The following is a 24,013-nucleotide window of genomic DNA, read 5'->3' as shown; positions in this document are numbered from 1 at the left end:
TTCACGTGCACCACTTTAGAAATTATGCTAAATACCTCCTTCCAGTAATCCTCTAGTTTGGGACAAGACTAATACATATGAATGTGGTTTGCGCCCCCCCGCCCCCGCAATGTTCACAAACATCTTCTCTACCCCCTCGAAGAATCGGCTCATCCTCGCCCTCGTGAGGTGTGCTCTATATATCACCATCAGCTGTATCAGCCCCAACTTTGCGCGAGGTGGAGGCATTCACTCTCCGGAGAACCTCACACCAGAACCCCTCCTCCATACCCTCTCCCAACTCTTCCTCCCACTTTGCTTTGGTCCCTTCTCGCGATGCCTTCTCCTCCTCCAAAATAGCTCCGTAGACCACTGACACAACCCCCTTCTGCAGTACCCTACCGTTAGCACCACCTCCAGCAATGTGGAGGCCGGCTCCTCCGTGAAATTCTGTATCTCCTTTCTAGCAAAATCTCGAACCTACATATATCTAAACATTTCCCCCTGCGCCAGCCCATACTTCGCGTCCATACATAGCTCCTTCAGTCCGACCCCTAAGAAACAAATCTTTTTGTGTCTTAATCCCCTTCTCCTTCCATTTCCGAAAATTTCCATCCCACCTCCCTGGCTCAAATCTGTGGTTCCCCCGAATCGGCATTTCCCTTGACCCTGCCCCCAGCCCGAAGTGTTGGCGGAACTGACCGAAATTTTCAATGAAGCTATTATTAACGGACTCCCTGAGTATTTCCAAGGGGCTATCGGGCATTGACAGCATGTTGTCTCTCAATTCGTCAATGGGACTCAAGGAAACAAGCAGAGGAGAGAAATGTTGTTGACGTAATTAGCAACTGTTGCCATGTGATTGTGAATGTGAAATCTGGGATAATAGTTTTAGATGTGGAGAACAGGAAGATGTCAATTTCTCGACGATCAACCTCTGACATTTATAAATTTGTGTAGCAGCCAGATCACCATGGAGATGAAGCTGTTATCTAGAACCAATTATCTAGGTATTTACTATATTATAATAAGAATCTTTTTAGTGTCACAAGTGAGCTTACATTAACACTGCAATGAAGTTGCTGTGATTAGACCTTAGCCGCCTGATCAGGTACACTGAGGAAGAATACAGAATGTCCGATTCACCGATAAAGCTTAATTACACATAAATATACAGGTAACAGCATCTCATATTTTGAGAATGAAGAGCTAAGAATTAGTTTACATGTTTCAAGGGAAGAAATTTACACAGTTGGTTAAATAATGGATATGAAAAATAGAACTGCCTATATTAGGAGCTCAATATTTGATCAGCTCTAACAGCAGTCGCACCTCTGGTATTTGAATAATGTTGTGAATTGTTCGTTCTGATATTTGTGTTTGGTTCATAAATCCAGAAGGCAATGTTCAAATGAGTTAAAAGAAGAAGTTAAAACTAAATAGATGCTGCAAGTGATTCCATTAGCACTTCACACATTAGTGAGCAAGGCAGAAATACGTGCCCAGAGAGTAAAACTTGTACCTCCTTACACCAATTTCATTTCATTGTCCAAACGTACAAACATATGGACATGTTTGATCCAGTCATAAAACACAGGTATGTGTTTGAACAATGAAGCAGAGCAAAGGGATGAGCAAAGAAAGTTTCCGATTTGTGGTGTCCTTTTTGAACAGGCTACAGATTATTTTGGAAACATCAAATGAAATTCCGAGCACAATCGCTGGGACTCAGTTTAGCAAGTCCATTGACAGCATGAACATAGATCATACAGTGCAGAAGGAGGCCATTGGGACCATCGAGTCTGCACCAAACCACTTATGCCCTCACTGCCTTTGTATCCCTGTAACCCAATAACCCCTCGTAACGAGAGTATATTGTCTCTCCATTCGAAAAATTGAGCACTGAATGTTGCAGATTTATAGGTCCTTTTTGAATAGGCGATAGATTATTTTGGAAATGTCAAATGTAAATTCGAGCACAATCGCTGGGATTGAGTTTAGCAGCAGTCCATTGACAGCATGTTGTCTCTCAATTTGTCAATGGGACTGAAGGAAACAAGCAGAGGGGAGAAATGATGTGGAAGTAATTAGCAACTGTTGCCATGTGATTGTGAATGTGAAATCCGAGATATTTGTTTTAGATGTGGAGAAGAGGAAGATGTCGATTCCTCGACGATCAACCTCTGACATTTACAAACTTGTGTAGCAGCCAGATCACCATGGAGAATGGGGAGATGGCAAGTTTCAAAGTAACCTGTTCTCCAAACATGTGTGTTACATGAAACAAGAAAGTCCAACATGTGCTGAACAATGTAATGGAGATGATGGAGTTTCACATCAATAATGTGTCAGGCTTTGTGGCCAATTGTGATACATACTAGGCAGGACTGTCAGGTTTCTGGTGTGATAAGCGATTATGTCAGATTTTCTATATCTGAAACACTTACCAGGTGATAATATTTCTCCATTGGCTGTGCAGGAGCAACTTGTTGTTTCTGTTGTGCTGGGAGTCACTGTTACTGTTGTTGTTGTTTCGAGTGTAGTGCTAGGCGCTGTGGTGGTGTGACATTTTCCGGTGTACTTCAAAATTTCACAGCTCTTAGTACATAGAGTGAAATTACAGACGCCTGATTTACTTGAAGTTACAATAGCCTGCCCTGAAAGAAAAAGGCAATGAAAAGATTTTAGGCATCTCATGATATCCAGGTATTTACGAAAGTTAATTACAAATAAATGTAGAGGTGAAAGCATCTCATATTTTGAGACTGAAGAGCAGAAAAAACGTTCATATGTTTGCACGGGATCAAATTTACACATCTGGTTAAGTAATGGATAAGACAAATAGAACCGCACATATTAGAAGGTCAATATTTCATCAGTTCTAATTGTAGTCGTGCCTCTGGTATTTGAACAATGTTGTATGTTCTTTGTTTTGTTATTTGTGTTTGGTTTACAAATGCAGACTTGTTCAAACAAGTTAAATGAGAAAGTTAAAGAAGTAAATAAATGCTGCAGAGTAGGTGTTTAGCACCAAACACATTAGTGAGCAAAGCAAAAATGCTTGACCCAGAGTAAAACTAGTCCTCTCCTGACAACCAATTTAATTTCATTGAGGACTGAAGCTTCACATCAATAATGTGAGTCAGGTTTTGCAGCCAATTATGCTACATCCTATACAGGACTGTCAGGTTTCTGGTGAGTTGAGCGATTATATCAGATTTTCAATATCTAAGACACTTACCAGGTGATAATATTTCTCCGTTGACTGTGCAGGAGCAACTTGTTGTTTCTGTCGTGCTGGGAGTCACTGTTACTGTTGTTGTTGGTTCGAGTGTAGTGCTGGGTGCTGTGGTGGTGTGACATTTTCCGGTGTACTTCAAAATTTCACAGCTCTTAGTACATAGAGTGAAATTACAGACGCCCGATTTACTTGAAGTTACGATAGCCTGTCCTGCAAGACAAAAGGCATGAAATATTTTAGGCAACTCATGGCAATTATCTAGGTATTTACTATATTATAATAAGAATCTTTTTAGTGTCACAAGTGAGCTTACATTAACACTGCAATGAAGTTACTGTGATTAGACCCTAGCCGCCTGATCAGGTACACTGAGGGAGAATACAGAATGCCTGATTCACCGAAAAAGCTTAATTACACATAAATATATTGTCTCTCAATTCGTCAATGGGACTCAAGGAAACAAGCAGAGGGGAGAAATATTGTTGAAGTAATTAGCAACTGTTGCCATGTGATTGTGAATGTGAAATCTGGGATAATAGTTTTAGATGTGGAGAACAAGAAGGTGTCGATTTCTCGACGATCAACCTCTGACATTTACAAACTTGTGTAGCAGCCAGATCACCATGGAGAATGGGGAGATGGCAAGTTTCAAGGTAACCTGTTCTCCAAACATGTGTTTAACATGAAACAAGAAGGTCCAACATGTGCTGAACAATGTAATGGAGATGATGGAGTTTCACATCAATAATGTGTCAGGCTTTGTAGCCAATTGTGTTCCATACATGAAAATGAAATGAAATGAAAAATCGCTTATTGTCACGAGTAGGCTTCAATGAAGTTACTGTGAAAAGCCCCTAGTCGCCACATTCCGGCGCCTTTCCGGGGAGGCTGGTACGGGAATTGAACCGTGCTGCTGGCCTGCTTGGTCTAGCTTTAAAAGCCAGCGATTTAGCCGAGTGAGCTCAACCAGCCCACAAGGCAGGACTGTCAGGTTTCTGGTGTGATCAGCGATTATGTCAGATTTTCAATATCTGAAACACTTACCAGGTGATAATATTTCTCCATTGACTGTGCAGGAGCAACTTGTTGTTTCTGTCGTGCTGGGAGTCACTGTTACTGTTGTTGTTGGTTCGAGTGTAGTGCTGGGCGCTGTGGTGGTGTGACATTTTCCGGTGTACTTCAAAATTTCACAGCTCTTAGTACATAGAGTGAAATTACAGACACCTGATTTACTTGAAGTTACAATAGCCTGCCCTGAAAGAAAAAGGCCATGAAAAGATTTTGGCATCTCATGGTATCCAGGTATTTACGAAAGTTAATTACAAATAAATGTAGAGGTGAAAGCATCGCATATTTTGAGACTGAAGAGCAGAAAAAACGTTCATATGTTTGCACGGGATCAAATTTACACATCTGGTTAAGTAATGGATAAGACAAATAGAACTGCACATATTAGAAGGTCAATATTTCATCAGCACTAATTGTAATCGTGCCTCTGGTATTTGAAAAATGTTGTACGTTCTTTGTTTTGTTATTTGGTGTAGATTTACAAATGCAGACTTGTTCAAACAAGTTAAATGAGAAAGTTAAAGAAATAAATAAATGCTACAGAGTAGGTGTTTAGCACCAAAAACATTAATGAGCAAAGCAGAAATGCTTGACCCAGAGTAAAACTAGTCAATTTCATTTCATTGTCAAAATGTACAAAAATATGGACATGTTTGATCCAGTCACTAAACACAGGTATTTATTTGTTCAATGAATCAGAGCATAGGAATAAGCAAAGACGGTTTCAGAATTTGTGTGCTCCTTTTTGTACAGGCGAGAGTTTATACTGGAAATGCCAAATGTAAGTTCGAGCACAATCCCTGGAATCAGTTTAGCAACAGTCCATTGACAGCATGTTGTCTCTCTATTAGTCAGTGGGACTGGGGAAAGAGTGCTCTGGATCCGGCAGGAGGAACTACTGACGGCGAGGTTCTCTTATGGTATTTAAAATCAGGAAACAGGCACTGTGAGGGCAGCACGGTGGGGCAGTGGGTTAGCTCTGCTGCCTCAAGGCACTGAGGTCCGTGGTTCGATTCTGGCTCTGGGTCACTGTCCCTGTGGAGTTTGCACATTCTCCCCGTGTTTACGTGGGTTTCGCCCCCACAACCCAAAGACTGCAGGCGAGGCGGATTGGCCACGCTAAATTGCCCCTTAATTGGAAAAAATGAATTGGGTACTCTACATTTATAAATAAAAAGGAACCAGGCACTGTGGCTTGTGAGGAAGAGGGGGTATGAAAAGTGTCTAACATCTCTATCGTGTACTGACAGCGTGCTGCTGACCAGTGGTCTTCTGCCAGGGCGGGGGTGTGTAGCGGGGGTGGCTAGGAGGTGGGCCATAGGGTGGATTGGCACAGATCACCATTTCTGCAGCCTGCAAGGCAGCCTTGTGGCTGCAAACGCCACTGACTGCCAACTATGAAGTGCTATGGGTCACATGGGTACCTTCCCAGGCCACCCCTCAAGATACCGTCTGGCCCCAGCTGGCCCATCAATGGGATGGGTGTGCTCTGGCGCAACCAGTGACAGCTTCTTGGCTGGGTGAGGGTGTGTGGGTTGTGGAGTACCTATATACAACTCCTGCTTCTCAGGCTCTCGAGTGCCATCCCTGACCCTGGCAAATCACACACCAGTGTTCGTTTGAATTGCACTAGTTCCACGTGGCGGCTGTGCTAGCCCATCCTAAATTGCATGCTTTCGGGACTGTAGAACTCACACAATTCAGTCCTGGCGTCAGCACTTAGTATCTGAAACAGAGAATTCTGGTCATCATATATCAATGAGGGATGACCTGAATGTTGTCATAGTTTGACAGCTGGCCAATTGCATGTTGTTTTCGTGTCTGTGATCACTTCAAGAGAAGCCTTTAAGAGTCACCCACACTTCAGAAGAGTGGAATCATGTGCAGACTAGACAAGCTTGAGCTGGCAGATCCTCTGCTCTGTGACTACTTAGATTTTCACAAACATTTGACAATCAACAGAAAAACACAACTAACATTCAGGTGTCACCATGTCGAGACATATCCCAAGGCATGAAACACTGAAACATAATCAGACTATATTTGACACCAACTCATGGAACGTGACTAAAAGCTTCGTCAAAGAAATGGCTTGGAAGTGAATGTTAAAGGAAAGCAGAGAGCTGGACAGGTTTAAGCATAATAATTCCAGAGTAGATTCAGGCAGATGAAAGGAGTTCGGAACGCCCAGAGGTGAAAGATGTATCGAAGGTTGCAGAGTTGGAAAGAATTAGGTTGGGAGGGGTGATATGATAAAATGATTTGAACAGTGGAAGGAGAATTTTAAACCTGACATATTTAGACACTGGGGACCTGTAAGTTTGGGGACACAATGGTGGTGGGAGCAGGACAACCTTAAGTTTCTCATCCAGTACACCGAGTACCAATAATTTATAATATAGAAAAGCAAATTACTGCGGATGTTGGAATCTGAAACAAAAACAGGGAATACTGGACAATTTCAGGGGATCTGACAGTATCTGTGGAGAGAAAAGGGAGCTAACGTTTCGGTTCTTGATGACTCTTTGTCAATGCAGGAGAGAACTGGAAATAGAGTCAGATTTATACTGTTGTGGGAGGGTGTGAAGTAGTGGGCTGAATAGGGGGACAGCAATAGGCAGAGATTGACAAGGATGTTGTGGACAGAATGACAAAATGAACATAAACGGGTGTGGTTAAAGCTAAGAAGGGTGTTGATAGCGGCACATAAAGAGATTAGAATGTGTGAATGGCAGAACACAGGTAAGCAGTGTGTCAAAGGGCAACCAGGAACAGGGAACCGATAGCCCAAAGTTTGGTGGGGGAAGGGAGAAGGGGGAATGGTGAGGGAAAAACAGGCCACTGGAAGAAAGGAAAATAAATTGATAGAAATAAAAATGGGTGAATGTGGAGGAGAGAGTTCACAGCCTGAAATTGTTGAAGGCGATGTTAAGTCCAGAAGGCTGTAACATGCCTAATCAGAAAATGAACTGCTGTTCCTCCAGTATGTGTTGGGCTTCAATGGAACATTGCAGCAGGCCATGGACGGAAATGTGGACGTGAGAGCACGATGGTGAGTTGAAATGACAGCAACAGGAAGGTCTGGGTCCTGCAAAGTGGTACCCAGTCTGTGTTGAGCCTCTCCAGTGCAGAGTAGACCATATTGGGAGCAGCAAATGCAATAGACCAGATTGAAGGAAGTGCACATGAAGCGCTGCCTCGCTTGAAAAGAGTGTTTAAGCCCTGGGATGGTGAGCAGGGAGGAGGTAAAGGGGCAGGTGTTACACCTTCTGTGATTATCATGGGAAGAGGGTGAGGTGTTGGGGTGATGAAAGTATGCGGTAGGGTATCCTGGATGGAGCCTTAACTCCAAAAATGCTCACGGGGGATGTGGGATGCTGTGTGAGGGGAAGATGTGTTTGGTGGTGGAATCATTGACGAGTTGGCAGAACTAGTGGAGGATGATTCTTTGAATGTGGAGGCTGGTGGGGTAAAAAGGAAATAGAAGGGGGATTATCTCCTGGCCTTGGGAGAGAGGGGAAGGGGTTAGAGCAGAGGTGCAGGAGTTGGTTCAGACACAGTTGAGAGCCCTGTCGTCCACAGTGAGTAGGAAACCACAATTAATGAAGAATGAAGGCATCTCAGCAGCACTGTTCTGGAAAGTGGCATCATTGGAACAGGTAAAACGGATGCGAAAGAGTTGGGAGAATGGGATGGAGTTCCAACAGGATGTGAGGTGTGAAGTGCAATACTTACAGGATGATGGGGGTGAAGAGTTGTACTTAAAGGATGTGCATTGTGAAGAGCAGTACTTAATGGATGTGGGATGTGAAGAGCTGTTTTACAGGATGTGGGGTGTGAAGAGCTGTACTTACAGGATGTGGGGTGTGAAGAGCTGTACTTACAGGATGTGGGAGTGAAGAGCTGTATTTACAGGATGTGGGGTTTGAAGAGTTGTACTTCCAGGATGTGGGGTGTGAAGAGCAGTACTAACAGAATGTGGGGTGTGAAGAGCTGTACTTACAGGATGTGGGGTGTGAAGAGCTATACTTACAGGATGTGGGGTGTGAAGAGTTGTACTTACAGAATGTGGGGTGTGAAGAGCTGTACTTACAGAATGTGGGTGTGAAGAGCTGTACTTACAGGATGTGGGGTGTGAATAGTTGTACTTACAGGATGTGGGGTGTGAAGAGCTGTACTTACAGGATGTGGGGTGTGAAGAGCTGTACTACAGGATGTGGGGTGTGAAGAGATGTTTTACAGGATGTGGTGTGTGGAGAGCTGTACTTACAGGATGTGGGGTGTGAAGAGCTGTACTTACAGGATGTGGGGTGTGAAGAGCTGTACTTACAGGATGATGGGAGTGAAGAGCTGTATTTACAGGATGTGGGGTTTGAAGAGCTGTACTAACAGGATGTGGGGTGTGAAGAGATGTTTTACAGGATGTGGTGTGTGAAGAGCTGTACTTCCAGAATGTGGGGTGTGAAGAGATGTTTTACAGGATGTGGTGTGTGAAGAGCTGTACTTACAGGATGTGGGGTGTGAAGAGCTGTACTTACCGGATGTGGGATGTGAAGAGCTGTACTTTCAGGATGTGGGATGTGAAGAGCTGTACTTACAGAATGTGGGATGTGAACAGCAGTAGTTACATGATTATCATAGCTTATGATAGAATTTACAGTGCAGAAGGAGGCCATTCGGCCCATCGAGTCTGCACCAGCTCTTGGAAAGAGAACCCTACCCGAGGTCAACACCTCCACCCTATCCCCATAACCCAGTAACCCCACCCAACACTAAGGGCAATTTTGGACACTAAGGGCAATTTATCATGGCCAATCCACCTAACCTGCATATCTTTGGACTGTGAGAGGAAACTGGAGCACCCAGAGGAAACCCACACACACGGGGAGGACGTGCAGACTCCGCAAAGACAGTGACCCAAGGCGGAATCGAACCTGGGACCCTGGAGCTGTGAAGCAATTGTCCTACCCACAATGCTACTGTGCTATCGTGATGTGGGGTGTGAAGAGCTGTACGTACAGAATGTGGGGTGTGAAGAGCTGTACTTACAGGATGTGGGGTGTGAAGAGCTGTACTTACAGGATGTGGGGTGTGAAGAGCTGTTTTACAGGATGTGGGGTGTGAAGAGCTATACTTACAGGATGTGGGGTGTGAAGAGCTGTACTTACAGGGTGATGGGAGTGAAGAGCTGTATTTACAGGATGTGGGGTTTGAAGAGTTGTACTTCCAGGATGTGGGGTGTGAAGAGCAGTACTAACAGAATGTGGGGTCTGAAGAGCTGTACTTACAGGATGTGGTGTGTGAAGAACTGTACTTACAGGATGTGGGGTGTGAAGAGCTGTACTTACCGGATGTGGGATGTGAAGAGCTGTACTTACAGGACGTGGGATATGAAGAGCTGTACTTACAGAATGTGGGATGTGAACAGCAGTAGTTACATGATTATCATAGCTTATGATAGAATTTACAGTGCAGAAGGAGGCCATTCGGCCCATCGAGTCTGTACCAGCTCTTGGAAAGAGAATCCTACCCGAGGTCAACACCTCCACCCTATCCCCATATCCCAGTAACCCCACCCAACACTAAGGGCAATTTTGGACACTAAGGGCAATTTATCATGGCCAATCCACCTAACCTGCACATCTTTGGACTGTGGGAGGAAACTGGAGCACCCAGAGGAAACCCACACACACGGGGAGGACGTGCAGACTCCGCAAAGACAGTGACCCAAGGCGGAATCGAACCTGGGTCCCTGGAGCTGTGAAGCAATTGTCCTACCCACAATGCTACTGTGCTATCATGATGTGGGGTGTGAAGAGCTGTACTTACAGAATGTGGGGTGTGAAGAGCTGTACTTACAGGATGTGGGGTGTGAAGAGCTGTACTTACAGGATGTGGGGTGTGAAGAGTTGTACTTAGAGGATGTTGGTTGTAAAGAGCTATATTTACAGAATGTGGGTTTTGAAGAGCTGTTTTTACAGGATGTGGGGTGTGAAGAGCTGTACTACAGGATGTGGGGTGTGAAGAGCTGTACTTACAGGATGTGGGTTGTGAAGAGCTGTTCTTACAGGATGTGGGGTGTGAAGAGCTGTACTTAGAGGATGTGGGGTGTGAAGAGCTGTTTTACAGGATGTGGGGTGTGAAGAGCTGTACTTACAGGATGTGGGTTGTGAAGAGCTGTACTTCCAGGATATGGGGTGTGAAGAGCTGTACTTACAGGATGTGGGGTGTGAAGAGCTGTACTTAGAGGATGTGGGGTGTGAAGAGCTGTACTTACAGGATGTGGGGTGTGAAGAGCTGTACGTACAGGATGTGGGGTGTGAAGAACTGTACTTACAGGATGTGGGGTGTGAAGAGCTGTACTAACAGGATGTGGGTTGTGAAGAGCTGTACTTACAGAATGTGGGGTGTGAAGAGCTGTACGTACAGGATGTGGGGTGTGAAGAGCTGTACGTACAGGATGTGGGGTGTGAAGAACTGTACTTACAGGATGTGGGGTGTGAAGAGCTGTACTTAGAGGATGTGGGGTGTGAAGAGCTGTACTTACAGGATGTGGGTTGTGAAGAGCTGTACTTACAGGATGTGGGGTGTGAAAAGCTGTACTTACTGGATGTGGGGTGTGAAGAGCTATACTTACAGGATGTGGGGTGTGAAGAGCTGTACTTACAGGATGTGGGGTGTGAAGAGCTGTACTTACTGGATGTGGGGTGTGAAGAGCTGTATATAATGTAAGTTATAATATATGACAGAAACAACGTATCAGAAATATACATTAAGGGCTCACTACCATTGCTCATTAGCAAGAGTTTCCGTGTACAATTCCAATAGAACAGTAAGAAGTCTTACAACACCAGGTTAAAGTGAAGGTGAATTCACCTGAGGAAGGAGCAGTGCTCCAAAAGCTAGTGTTTGAAACAAACATATTGGACTTTAACCTGGTATTGTAAGACTTCTTACTGTGCTCACCCCAGTCCAACGCCGGCATCTCCACATCATGAATTCCAATAGAGATTAAGTAAAAAGAGAGCAGACCTCCACAAAGAAAACATACTGAGCGAAATTCTGATATTTGATCACACAAATATACTTATATACAGAAGTCAAATACAGTTCCAGATAGAGAATGCATATGTTTCAGTACTGGGCTGGAGCAGAGCATGGAAAAAAGCTTTAATGGTTCTTATAGCAAAGGACTACTGTACAAAAGAGAGATAAGCAGGAAAACACAATAAACGACTTTCGTCTTTTGGAATAGGCAGGAAGTAATTTTCTAAATAGCATGATTAATATAACATATTTTAATAATGAACACACTTACCAGGTGACAGTATTTTCCCATTAACACTGCAGGAGCAAATTGTTGGAGGTAAGGAGGTAGCCGATGTTGTTTCACTTTGTCCTGATGTAGTTTCAGTGGTGAGTGTGCTCAGTGTCGTGACGATTGGTGTTACTGTCGTGGGATGCTTCAATGGTTCTGTCACAGGAGGGTTTGCAGTCGTAAGGTGAAATATTTTAGTCAGAATAGTCGATGTAGTGGTGATAGTGGTTGATGCTGAAGAAGAAGCTGATGTTGCGGCGGTTTTTGGGGAGATCTTTGTTGTTGCTGAGGAGGGATTTGATATTGCTGATGTTGTGAGAGTGACTGTTGGTGAGGATGTAGTTATTGTAGAGGTGACTGTTGCCGTTGTTGGTGAGGAAGTAGTCGATGCTGATGTTGTTGGAGGGATGACTGTTGTTGTTGTTGGTGAGGAAGTAGTCAATGCTGATGTTGGTGTAGGGATGATTGTTGTTGATGTTTTTGGTGCAAAAGTAGTCGATGCTGATGTTGTTGTCGGGATGACTATTGTTGGTGAGGAAGTAGTCGATATTGATGTTGTTGTTAGGATTACTGTTGTTGATGTTGTTGGTGAGGAAGTAGTCGATGCTGATGTTGTTGTCGGGATGATTGTTGTTGGTGAGGAAATAGTCGATGTTGATGTTGTTGGGATGACTGTTGTTGGTGAGGAAGTAGTCGATGCTGATGTTGTTGTTGGGATGACTGTTGTTGGTGAGGAAGTAGTCGATGCTGATGTTGTTGTTGGGATGACTGTTGTTGGTGAGGAAGTAGTCGATGCTGATGTTGTTGGGATGACTGTTGTTGGTGAGGAAGTAGTCGATGCTGATGTTGTTGTTGGGATGACTGTTGTTGGTGAGGAAGTAGTCGATGCTGATGTTGTTGGGGTGACTGTTGTTGATGTTGTTGGTGAGGAAGTAGACGATGCTGTTGTTGTTGTAGGGATGATTGATGTTGATGGTGTCGGTGAGGAAGTAGTCGATGCTGATGTTGTTGTTGGGATTACTGTTGTTGATGTTGTTGTTGAGGAAGTAGTCGATGCTGATGTTGTTGTAGGAATGATTGTTGTTGCTGTTGTTGGTGAGGAAGTAGTGGATGCTGATGTTGTTGTAGGGATGATTGTTGTTGCTGTTGTTGGTGAGGAAGTAGTCGATGCTGATGTTGTTGTAGGGTTGACTGCTGTTGATGTTGTTGGTGAGGAAGTAGTCGATGCTGGTGTTGTCGGGATTACTGTTGTTGCCGATGTTGGTGAGGAAGTAGTCAATGCTGTTGTTGCACGGATGGCTGTTGTTGCTGAGGAAGTAGTCGATGCTGTTGTTGTCGGGATTACTGTTGCCGATGTTGGTGAGGAAGTAGTCAATGCTGTTGTTGCACGGATGGCTGTTGTTGCTGAGGAAGTAGTCGATGCTGTTGTTGTTGTCTGAATGACTGTTGTTGGTGAGGAAGTAGTCGATGCTGTTGTTATAGGGATGACTGTTGTTGGTGAGGAAGTAGTCGATGCTAATGTTGTTGTCAGGATGACTGTTGTTGTTGTTGGTGAAGAAGTAGTTGATGCTGATGTTGTTGTAGGGTTGATTGTTGTTGGTGAGGAAGTAATCGATGCTGATGTTGTCGGGATTACTGTTGTTGCCGTTGTTGGTGAGGAAGTAGTCGATGCTGATGTTGTTATTGGGATTACTGTTGTTGATGTTTTTGGTGAGGAAGTAGTCGATGCTGATGTTATTGTAGGGATGACTGTTGTTGGTGAGGAAGAAGTAGTCGATGCTGATGTTGTTGTTGGGATGACTGTTGTTGGTGAGGAAGTAGTCGATGCTGATGTTGTTGGAGGGATGACAGTTGTTGCTGTTGTTGGTGAGGAAGTAGTCGATGCTGATGTTGTTGGGGTGACTGTTGTTGCCGTTGTTGGTGAGGAAGTAGTCGATGTTGATGTTGTTATTGGGATTACTGTTGTTGATGTTTTTGGTGAGGAAGTAGTCGATGCTGATGTTATTGTAGGGATGACTGTTGTTGGTGAGGAAGAAGTAGTCGATGCTGATGTTGTTGTTGGGATGACTGTTGTTGGTGAGGAAGTAGTCGATGCTGATGTTGTTGTTGGGATGACTGTTGTTGGTGAGGAAGTAGTCGGTGCTGATGTTGTTGGAGGGATGACAGTTGTTGCTGTTGTTGGTGAGGAAGTAGTCGATGCTGATGTTGTTGGAGGGATGACTGTTGTTGGTGAGGAAGTAGTCGATGCTGATGTTGTTGGGATGACAGTTGTTGATGTTGTTGGTGAGGAAGTAGTCGATGCTGATGTTGTTGTAGGGATGACTGTTGTTGGTGAGGAAGTAGTCGATGCTGATGTTGTTGTTGGGATGACAGTTGTTGCTGTTGTTGGTGAGGAAGTAGTCGATGCTGATGTTGTTGTAGGGATGACTGTTGTTGGTGAGGAAGTAGTCGATGCTGATGTTGTTGGAGGGATGACAGTTGTTGCTGTTGTTGGTGAGGAAGTAGTCGATGCTGATGTTGTTGTAGGGATGACTTCTGTTGATGTTGTTGGTGAGGAAGTAATCAATACTGTTGTTGTTGTCTGAATGACTGTTGTTGGTGATGAAGTAGACAATGTTGTTGTTGGAGGGATGACTGTTGTTGGTGAGGAAGAAGTAGTCGATGCTGGTGTTGTTGGAGGGATGACAGTTGTTGCTGTTGGTGAGGAAGAAGTCGATGCTGATGTTGTTGTCGGGATGATTGTTGTTGGTGAGGAAGAAGTAGTCGATGCTGATGTTGTTGTTGGGATGACTGTTGTTGGTGAGGAAGAAGTAGTCGATGCTGATGTTGTTGTAGGGATGACTGTTGTTGGTGAGGAAGTAGTCGATGCTGATGTTGTTGGAGGGATGACTGTTGTTGGTGAGGAAGAAGTAGTCGATGCTGATGTTGTTGTAGGGATGACTGTTTGGTGTGAGGAAGTAGTCGATGCTGATGTTGTAGGATGACAGTTGTTGCTGTTGTTGGTGAGGACGTATCGAGGCTGAGTGGTTGTGGAGGGATGACAGTTGTTGTTGGTTGAGGAAGTAGTCGATGCTGATGTTGTAGGATGACAGTTGTTGATGTTGTTGGTGAGAAGTCGTCAGATGCGGATGTTGTTGGAGGGATGACAGTTGTTGCTGTTGTTGGTGAGGAAGTAGTCGATGCTGATGTTGTTGGAGGGATGATTGTTGTTGATGAGGAAGTAGTCGATGCTGATGTTGTTGTCGGGATGATTGTTGTTGGTGAGGAAGTAGTCGATGCTAATGTTGTTGGAGGGATGACTGTTGTTGGTGAGGAAGTAGTCGATGCTGGTGTTGTTGTAGGAATGACTGTTGTTGATGTTTTTGTTGAGGAAGGAGCCAATGTGGATGATGATGTAGGGATAACCGTTGTTGATGGTGTTGGTGAGGATGTAGTTGATGTTGCTGCTGTAGTCGGAAAGACAGTTGTTGATGGTGAAGTAGCGGTCAGTGTGGATTGACTTTGTTCTGATGTAGTTTCTATGGTTTGAGCTGGTGTTGTACTCAGTGATGTAGTTGGAGTAATTGCTGTCTTGCTTGTTAGTGCTGTTTCAGTTGTGACATGCGCTGTCTTTGTTGATGTAGATATTGTGGGGATTGTTGCTGAAGTAGTGGTCAGTGTTGTTTCACTTGGTTCTGATGTACTTTTTGTTGTCCTAGATGTTTTGGGTGGAGATGTTGTTTCAAAGGCTAGTGTTGTACTGGGAATTGCAGAGGTCCTAGGAGTACACGGGTAGACTTTTCTTATTATTGTTCCATTCACACCGCATACTGCCTTGATGCATCCCCCAATGCCGTCTGTTGTATGGTAGATAATATCACCTTCATGGAAGGTTTTTCCATCATAAATGCAGGTGCACGCTGACAAGGAGAAATAATAATAATGATATAGAGTCATAATTAAAAAATACTAAATAGCCTCTTGAGAATGATGCACCATTCTATGGGATCATGGCTGATTTGTGGCCAAATTCATATACCTACTTTTGTTCCAGATCCCTTATTACCTTCTGTTATCGTAAATTTATCAATGTCAGGTTTAAAATTTACAATTTACCCAGCATCAACGGCTGTTTACAGAAGCGATTTCCAAAATTCTACTAGCATTCTTTGGCTGTACAAAACTTTCCTAAATTCTATCGAGGACGCTGTAAATCTAGTTTTCTGGTTAAGTACTCTAGCCTGAACTCCCAAATCTGTGGAAAGACCTTTTCTTTATCTGCCATGTTGCTTCCCTGTAAAACCTTGAAAGCTTTGATTGTCAAATGAAAAGGAATCAACAACATTCTATGAAATAATTTATTCATAAAATAATAAAATATCTGAGAAGAGTATATTATGCAGAAGAACTTACCTGATTTGTCATAGGTGCACTCAACTTCACTGTTTTTGCACTTGCTAAAATGATAAATACAATATGCTGGTTACTTATTTTCAATTTCTTGGAGTACTTTAGTTTAATAAAATACATCAAATTTCTTGGCTTTAGTTTTCATCATGGTTTTAAATTGTGATTTTATATACATATACAGAAAGCATGGAATGAGACCACATTTGATGGAGATCATTGCTTGACCTTGAACTGATAATCTTTTAGTTGTTAACTAGAGCACTGACCAACTCAACCAATTAGTGGGTGAAATTCTGTGTTTGGGAGACTAAGGGGTGAACTTTCTGCCAGTAGGATTCTTTGTTTCGCAGGCAACACACCCCTGTACGCGGGTTTCCTGGCTGCATGTGGGTGCTCACAATGGGAAATCCCATTGGCCAATGGCGGGAAATTCCTGCTGCCAGTGACGGCACGCCTCCGAAAAGGACACGGCCGGGGAGGCAGACAATTTGCCCCGAAGTATTGGCGCCGGGACTGAATTGCTGTGTGGTTCACGTTCCCGTTGGGGACGCTATTTGTGGAGCAAATCGGGACATGTTAATGGACCGGAACTCTGCCCAATGTGAATCTCGGGAATTCTCATTCCCAGTGGTATCAGATTTGCCTGGGCCAGAATTGGTGCTGGATCACTTAACTGCTATAAGCACTCTCACTCCAGTCCAAGAATATGGCTCAGCGAATCCTAGCACCATGCTTCACCGAGTCAGAGAACAACAAAGAACAAAGAAAAGTACAGCACAGGAACAGGCCCTTCGGCTCTCCAAGCCTGTGCCGTCCATGCTGCCCATCGAAATTAAAATCGCCTACACTTCCGGGGTCCGTATCCCTCTATTCCCATCTTATTCATGTATTTGTCGATGCCCCTTAAACGTCACTATCGTCTCTGCTTCCACCACCTCCTCCGGTAGTGAGTTCCAGGCACCCACTACCCTCTGTGTAAAAAACTTGCCTCATACATCTCCTCTAAACCTTGCCCCTCGCACCTTAACCCTATGCCCCTAGTAATTGACCCCTCTACCCTGGGAAAAAGCCTCTGACTATCCACTCTATTTATGCCCCTCATAATTTTGTAGATCTCTATCAGGTCGCCCCTCAACCTCCATCATTCCAGTAAGGACAAACCGAGTTTATTCAACCTCTTCTCATAGCTAATGCCCTCCATACCAGGCAACAACCTGGTAAATCTCTTCTGCACCCTCTCTAAAGCCTCCACATCCTTCTAGTAATGTGACGACCAGAATTGAACACTATACTCCAAGTGTGGCCTAACTAAGGTTCTATACAGCTGCAACATCACTTGCCCATTTTTGTACTCAATGCCCCGGCCAATGAAGGCAAGCATGCCGTATGCCTTCTTGACTACCTTCTCCACCTGTGTTGCCCCTTTCAGTGACCTGTGGACCTGTACACCTAGATCTCTCTGGTTCTGCCATTCACTGTATATTCCCTTCCTGTATTAGACCTTCCAAAATGCATTACCTCACATTTGTCCGGATTAAACTCCATCTGCCATCTCTCCACCCAAGTCTCTAAACGATCTAAATCCTGCTGTATCCTCTGACAGTCCTCATCGCTATCCGCAATTCCACCAACCTTTGTGTTGGCTGCAAACTTACTAATCAGACCAGTTACATTTTCCTCCAAATCATCGATATATACTACGAACAGCAAAGGTCCCAGCACTGATCCCTGTGGAACACCACTAGTCACAGCCCTCCAATCAGAAAAGCACCCTTCCATTGCTACTCTCTGCCTTCTATGACCTAGCCAGTTCTGTATCCATCTTGCCAGCTCACCCCTGATCCCGTGTGACTTCACCTTTTGTACCAGTCTGCCATGAGGGACCTTGTCAAAGGACTTACTGAAGTCCATATGGACAACATCCACTGCCCTACCTGCATCAATCATCTTTGCGACCTCCTCGAAACACGACCTCCCCATCACAAAACCGTGCTGCCTCTGACTATTTGCTTCCAAATGGGAGTAGATCCTGTCTCGAAGAATTCTCTCAGTAATTTCCCTACCACTGACATAAGGCTCACTGGCCTGTAGTTCCCTGGATTATCCTTGCTACCCTTCTTAAACAAAGGAACAACATTGGCTATTCTCCAGTCCTCTGGGACATCACCTGAAGCTTGATAGAATGTTGGATGCATTGGAGGAGAGGCAGAACACCCACTTCTCCAGGGTGGGCAGGCTCTCCAGTCCATGGTCGTCAATTGGGCCTACGCGGAGGTGGCCGAGGCAGTCAATTTCGTGAGCTCATCAGGTGGACTGGCACGCAGTGTCAGAAGAAGATGAACAACTTTCTTTGGGAAACAAGCATTATTCCTGTCCCTCACTTCTCACATCACACCACCACTCCCATAGAGGCCAATCAAAACTACTGCCCACACCTCCATCACATCCCATCCTGCACCAAACCTCAACACCTGTATTATCCTCTTTGGCCAGGTGCCTTGCACACACAGCTGCAGACCCTGCATGTAATTCACCTCCATGCATCGCACCATGTACTTTATGTTCCACTAGGAAAAGGCAGCCCAGAATAGGAGAAGACCTCAAGGGGAGTCCCTGACCTCAGATCTCTCACTATCACAATCAGAGGGTGATGGAATTACCCAGGGAAGTGCATGAGATGGCTGGCGTCTGTAGTGGAAGCCTTGGGTCAAAAAGTCATAGGCATGGGTCAAAACATCCAAGGCATGGGGCACACTGTGCAGTTGTGGTTGAGGTTCAGGACAGGGGAGCCCAGTCACAGGCAGCCATGTACCGGGCCCACATGTACAATGCTGCAGCGTTCCAGTGTTTGGCCAATTTACAAAGGGTCATGTCTGAGGGAGTCAAGAGTAATTTTGATTTTTAAATATTTCTTTATCTTGATATAATTAAGAGTGGTAACTTGTTTAATACAGCTGAATTATTTTAAGGTCAGCCAATTAAACAAGATTAAACAAACTGAGGGACAAATTATAAAGGGGCAGCCTCTTAAAGGGATACTGGCCAAAATAAAAACAAAGAGCAAATTAAACTTAAAACAGCAAACCAAAAGGTGATTATAAGGATCGATAAAGCACCCGAGACCCTGCGATGCCCACAGAGCACAGAGTGCTTCATACAGCTAAAAATGTATTTATCACAATAATTAATCAAGTGTCCAGTTCACACCTGTGAGTAACTGTTCCTTTAAATGATTTAGAAATGTAATAAAGAACCATTTGTTACTTATTCGGTGCCCAGTAGTAAGTAAATTAAAATAAATAGTTAGAAGCTTTTCAAAAATTTGTAGAATAGAAACCTTGTACAAAAAGGAGCCGTGAACCTCCTCAAGAGCCCCAAATAAGCATAATTAGATGAAAAGTGCAATTTTGATTAAATTGATCTGGGAGGAGGCCACATTTGTGGGTGGGATCAGCTTCTGGCACAATGTTTTCAAAAACTAGCACAGCGGATGGTCGGAAGTTGACTTGTGCTGGATGGAATATTGCCATCTGTTTGCTGGTTTGGTTAATTTGTGGCAAATGGTGCGAAAGAAATGATGCAGCCTAATAGAAATATCTGAGATTTTGCATTGGGCTGTGAGATTACTGTATGATATATTGTAACTATTAAAACTTTGAATCCATTGTTTTGTTTAGAATGTTGTATATCAGACTAGTTCTGATAATTGATGTGAATATATCTGAGGATTTAGCCACAAGTGTTAGTGTAATCCTTCCATTTTTTTTGCATAACATAAATCATAATATAGTACAATTCTCTTAGAATGGGGGCCTGGATTAAACTTTGTGTTTAAATGTGCCACAGCAACAGCAACATTCCTTTGCCCCATAATGTTACTGACTGCCACAGCTGGGAAGCTCCCAAATCCACTGCAGAGAACGGAGGTCAGATTGTGTATCGGGGAGAATTAGTTGATCGTCATGGGGAGAGAAAGAGTCAAAAGGGGGAAAAAACAGGGGATTAGGGGCTCAGTGGAAAAAGAGGAAATGTGCTTTGTGCAGGAACAAGAGGGTCAGGGCGAAGGCCCAAGAGAAAAGGGGAAGATTTGGATGCAAGAGTTGCAGCAAGAAGCAGGTTGAGAGGTAGAATAGGGATTGTAGTTCTGAGACGAGAAGTGGGGTTTAGAGTTTGGATTGAGGGCTGGGGGTCAGGAGAGAGGAGGAACTGGAGAATGGGAATCCAGGATAGGGGCTCATGAGAGAGAGAGAGACTGGTAGATCAGTTTTGGAGAAGGTGGGTGGAGAGCAGGGAACGTCAAGAAGAGATGGAGACTGCAGAATGGGGATTAGGAGATGGGAAGGTTGGGGTAGATTGGGATACTGAAATTTGGGGAGGAGTGTGATTCAAAATGTTAGGGGAAGAAGTAGAGATTGGTGAATTTGGCAGGTTCGGAGATTATCATTTTCTGCAGAGTTTGTAGTTGCAGCAACAATGTGGTGAACTTAGGTACTAATCAGCATCCAAAATGATAAGGTGGTATCAGGCTAATAAAAGAAGCTGAACTGGTAAGCCTGACCACATAAGCTGCATTTCAGGGTGCCTATCAATGGTTTAGGAGGTCTTGTGGTGCAGTTGGTAACATAAATGCCCCTGAGCCAGAAGTTCCCGGTTCAAGTTCCACCCCAGGACTTGGTGGCCAAGGAATAATGCAACCAAACAGCTGCGTATGAAGCTGTGAATCTTTACAATACACGATAATGACCAGAGATTCATGGTCTGTCATGTGCTGGAAGGAGCTTTACCATTCCAATCCACAGCTCCAGACTGCAGCATGCAGGTAAATGGTGTATGCTGCCATAGCAAACTGGACCCCTGAATGACATTATCACCATCAGTAATTCATAGGAATGCTATTTGCTATAGGTTGGCTGCGGGGCCATGACACCTACTCCTACTTACATAGGAACGGGAATAAACCATTTAACCCAATGAAATCTGTTCTGCTAGTCAGTGAAATCATGACTATCTGACGTCCCATAATAACTTAGGTCAAGAAAAATCAATCAGTCTCAGATTTTAAATTAATAAATTATCTTTGAAAGAGCATTCTAAACTTCCACCATCATTTACATGTAGAAATGTTTCCTAATTGTATAGCTGACAGGTCTAGTTCTAATTTTTAGACTGCGCCTAGACTTATACTCTCCATTCAGTGGAAATAGTTTGAAATGAAAATGAAAATGAAAATCACTTATTGTCACGAGTAGGCTTCAATGAAGTTACTGTGAAAATCCCCTAGTCGCCACATTCCGGCGCCTGTCCAGGGAGGCTGGTACGGGAATCGAACCATGCTGCTGGCCTGCTTGAAAAGCCAGTGATTTAGCCTGGTGAGCTAAACCAGCCCCTCTCTCTATCTCCATTATCTCTCCCCTTTGAAGTCTTAAAACTTCAAACAAATCTTTGCTAAATCTTCAAATTTCTAGAGAATATAACGTAGCTTGTGTAATAGAAATCAGTAATATTCAGTAAGTTATTGTAATACTCTTGGTTATGAAGAAATTCTCAGTTACACCAGTATGACTATTATATATTTGTGCAATTGCAGTGAGTTTTCTCCACCCAGTCAAATTTCCCACCACTTTTGCTTTATCTTCTTTCACTCTTCTTTCCTCATGTCACACAAGTGGAATTTCCTGATTCTCCAGATTTCTTACACAACAGACGCTGGTCTGAAACATGAGCAGCGGTAATCAGCTGCAAGACACACAAGCCCTGATATTTCAGTCCCATTGGCCATGGGCACAAATCCTATAATGGCAGCTGACTCTCACAAGATTCCAAAAATGGGATTTATGCTGGCGGAAACTCAGAACACAATTGCCTGGATTCTCCGTTTCTGCTTCTAAGTGCTGACGCCAATGGAGGATCCGTGGCGTTTCATGATGGAAAAATCAGCGCCATACTCGCATTGATTCCGCTACCAGTGAGGGGCTAGCACTGGCGCTGTGTGAAACACCCGCAGAACGTGCAAAATATGGTGGGAGAATTGCTGGCTCCATGCTGGATATGCGCAGGGCTGTCAAGCTGCAACCGCAACGTACGCCTACACCATCCACACACGCAACAATCGTGCTCAAAAAGGTAGCAGCAGTTGTGCTGGACTGCGACCCCATTCAACCCGACCCCACAAATCACCTCCTGGCCAAACCCCACTACTCCACCCATCCCTGGCAGAAACCCCATGGATAGCGGCATGGCTCTCGGCGGAGTATGGCGGTGCTGGACACTGTCCGCACACCATCTCTCTCTCTCTCTCTGCAGCCACCGCGCCAAGCTCATGACTGCTGAGACCACACGTGGCCTGCGCTGTCAGGAACTCGGTCCATCAGAGGCGGAGCATCGCAGATGGGCCCGATAGTTATATTCAAACAGGGTTGCGACTGCACGCGGCGCGCGTCGCGATGCCGCCGATTTGGAGGGGACAGAACATTCGCGACCGGCGTCAAGCCGGTGCCTGCTGTGATTTTGGCGTTCTGAGGTATTCTCTGCCCGATTGCCGTTCCCGATTTTGCCGTCGGGCAACGGAGAGTCCCGCCCAATGTTTCTGAGCCTTCAGCAAGGGCTTGAACCTGATTGTTATGAATTTGAATTAATTTAAATATGCTTCCGGGAACGTCAGATGTTCCACCCCCCCCCCCCCCCCCCCCCCCCCCCCCCCCCCCCCCCCCCCCGCCACTGGCGGGAATTACTACTGCATTTCAAAATGGAAACCAGTCATGAGAGTCACGCTGGAGCTCAGAGGTGAGCCCCTGGGTGGTGAGGCAAGTGGCTGAGCAGAGCCCATGCTGTGCTGATTCCACTTGATACTGAGTTCTGAAATAGGAATGGGCAACATTGGTCAGCATCGGTTTCTTCATTCTCTGCTCATTCCTCTGCTCCTCAAAAAATGAAAAGAATACTACTACTGCAATAATTGTTATCTTAATAATAAATGTAGAAATGTTTATGGTAAAACTTACCATGATTCACAGTTCTGAGTGCTTGGCACAGCATGGTCTGGCTCATAGTGATTCCCATTGACATAACAGGGGCAGTCATCCAATTCAACACATTCCATTTTATCCTCGTCCAAAATAGGTTCATCATCAGGACATTTTGGATAGCAGCCTATGCAATACGACAATAGTGTTATACTTTGCTCATTCTTTAATAGCAGTCAGTCTACATCAGTGAAATCCTGACAAGTGAACAATAAAAACTAATTTTCTCTCCAACAGATGTATTCACCTACTTAGCAGTAGTTAGGTTTCAGTGGACACTGTACATTTTACCTGGATAATAGTCGGTGTAAACTTCTTTGTATATTTGTTATTAGTTAATGCATCCTGCTGTGTCGATTTGGTTAATAGTCAGTGTAACCTGCTGTGTAGTTACTGTTATTAGTTAGTGTAAACTGCTGTGTAGTTTCTGTTACTAGTTGGTATATGTTGTAGACGTAGGCAAAGACTCTATGAGGCGCCAGGCTGCAGGGTACAACTCACTTTATTCCATACTAGTCACAATAATTACTTCACTTCACACTCCACTCCCCATAGGGTCTCTTTCCCCTAACTGCTTCCAGGTCAGGGTTTATATTCTGTGGGGAGCTGCTCCAATTTGCTGGAAGCTTTGCCCCCGAGTGATCCTGCGTAGCTCATGTTCTGAGGTGCAAGAAGGGAACCTTTCTCTGAGCTCCAGCTGCTTCTGGCTGTAATCCTGCTTCTGGGCCTGGTGGGTTATTTTGTATGCTGGTTGCCTTTTCAGACTTTGAAGCCTAGACTATGGCACAGGAGAACGGAGCTACGACCAGTTGGATGGAGAGCAAGAGGAGCCTGTTGCTGCTGCCAGTTGCTTGCAGGGGAGAGCGAGAAGGGAGCTTGCAGCTGCCATGCCTGGGATTTGTACTTGTTACTGGCTGCCTTTCTGCTTACCAGTGGGAGTGGAGCACAGGGAAGATTTTGGTTGGCCCGCTGACGGGGTGAAGGCGAAGGAGAGCG

The 24,013-nt window shown here is 44.5% G+C and overlaps 1 protein-coding gene across 1 annotated transcript in view; it reads right to left on the bottom strand.

The window, feature by feature from the left end:
- The window catches only part of LOC119970929 (mucin-5AC-like), a 152,637-nt gene that overhangs the window by 75,195 nt on the left and 53,429 nt on the right, over positions 1-24,013 (bottom strand). Inside the window, 7 exon segments of the mRNA XM_038806038.1 lie at positions 2,427-2,636; positions 3,221-3,430; positions 4,265-4,474; positions 11,607-14,589; positions 14,592-15,505; positions 15,999-16,042; positions 22,997-23,144. Of these exon segments, the coding sequence (XP_038661966.1) occupies positions 2,427-2,636; positions 3,221-3,430; positions 4,265-4,474; positions 11,607-14,589; positions 14,592-15,505; positions 15,999-16,042; positions 22,997-23,144 (4,719 nt within the window).

This window comes from Scyliorhinus canicula, chromosome 9 (assembly GCF_902713615.1).
Source record: "Scyliorhinus canicula chromosome 9, sScyCan1.1, whole genome shotgun sequence".
NCBI classification, from domain to species: Eukaryota; Metazoa; Chordata; class Chondrichthyes; order Carcharhiniformes; family Scyliorhinidae; genus Scyliorhinus; species Scyliorhinus canicula.
This window is presented reverse-complemented; position numbering and strand designations above follow the sequence as displayed.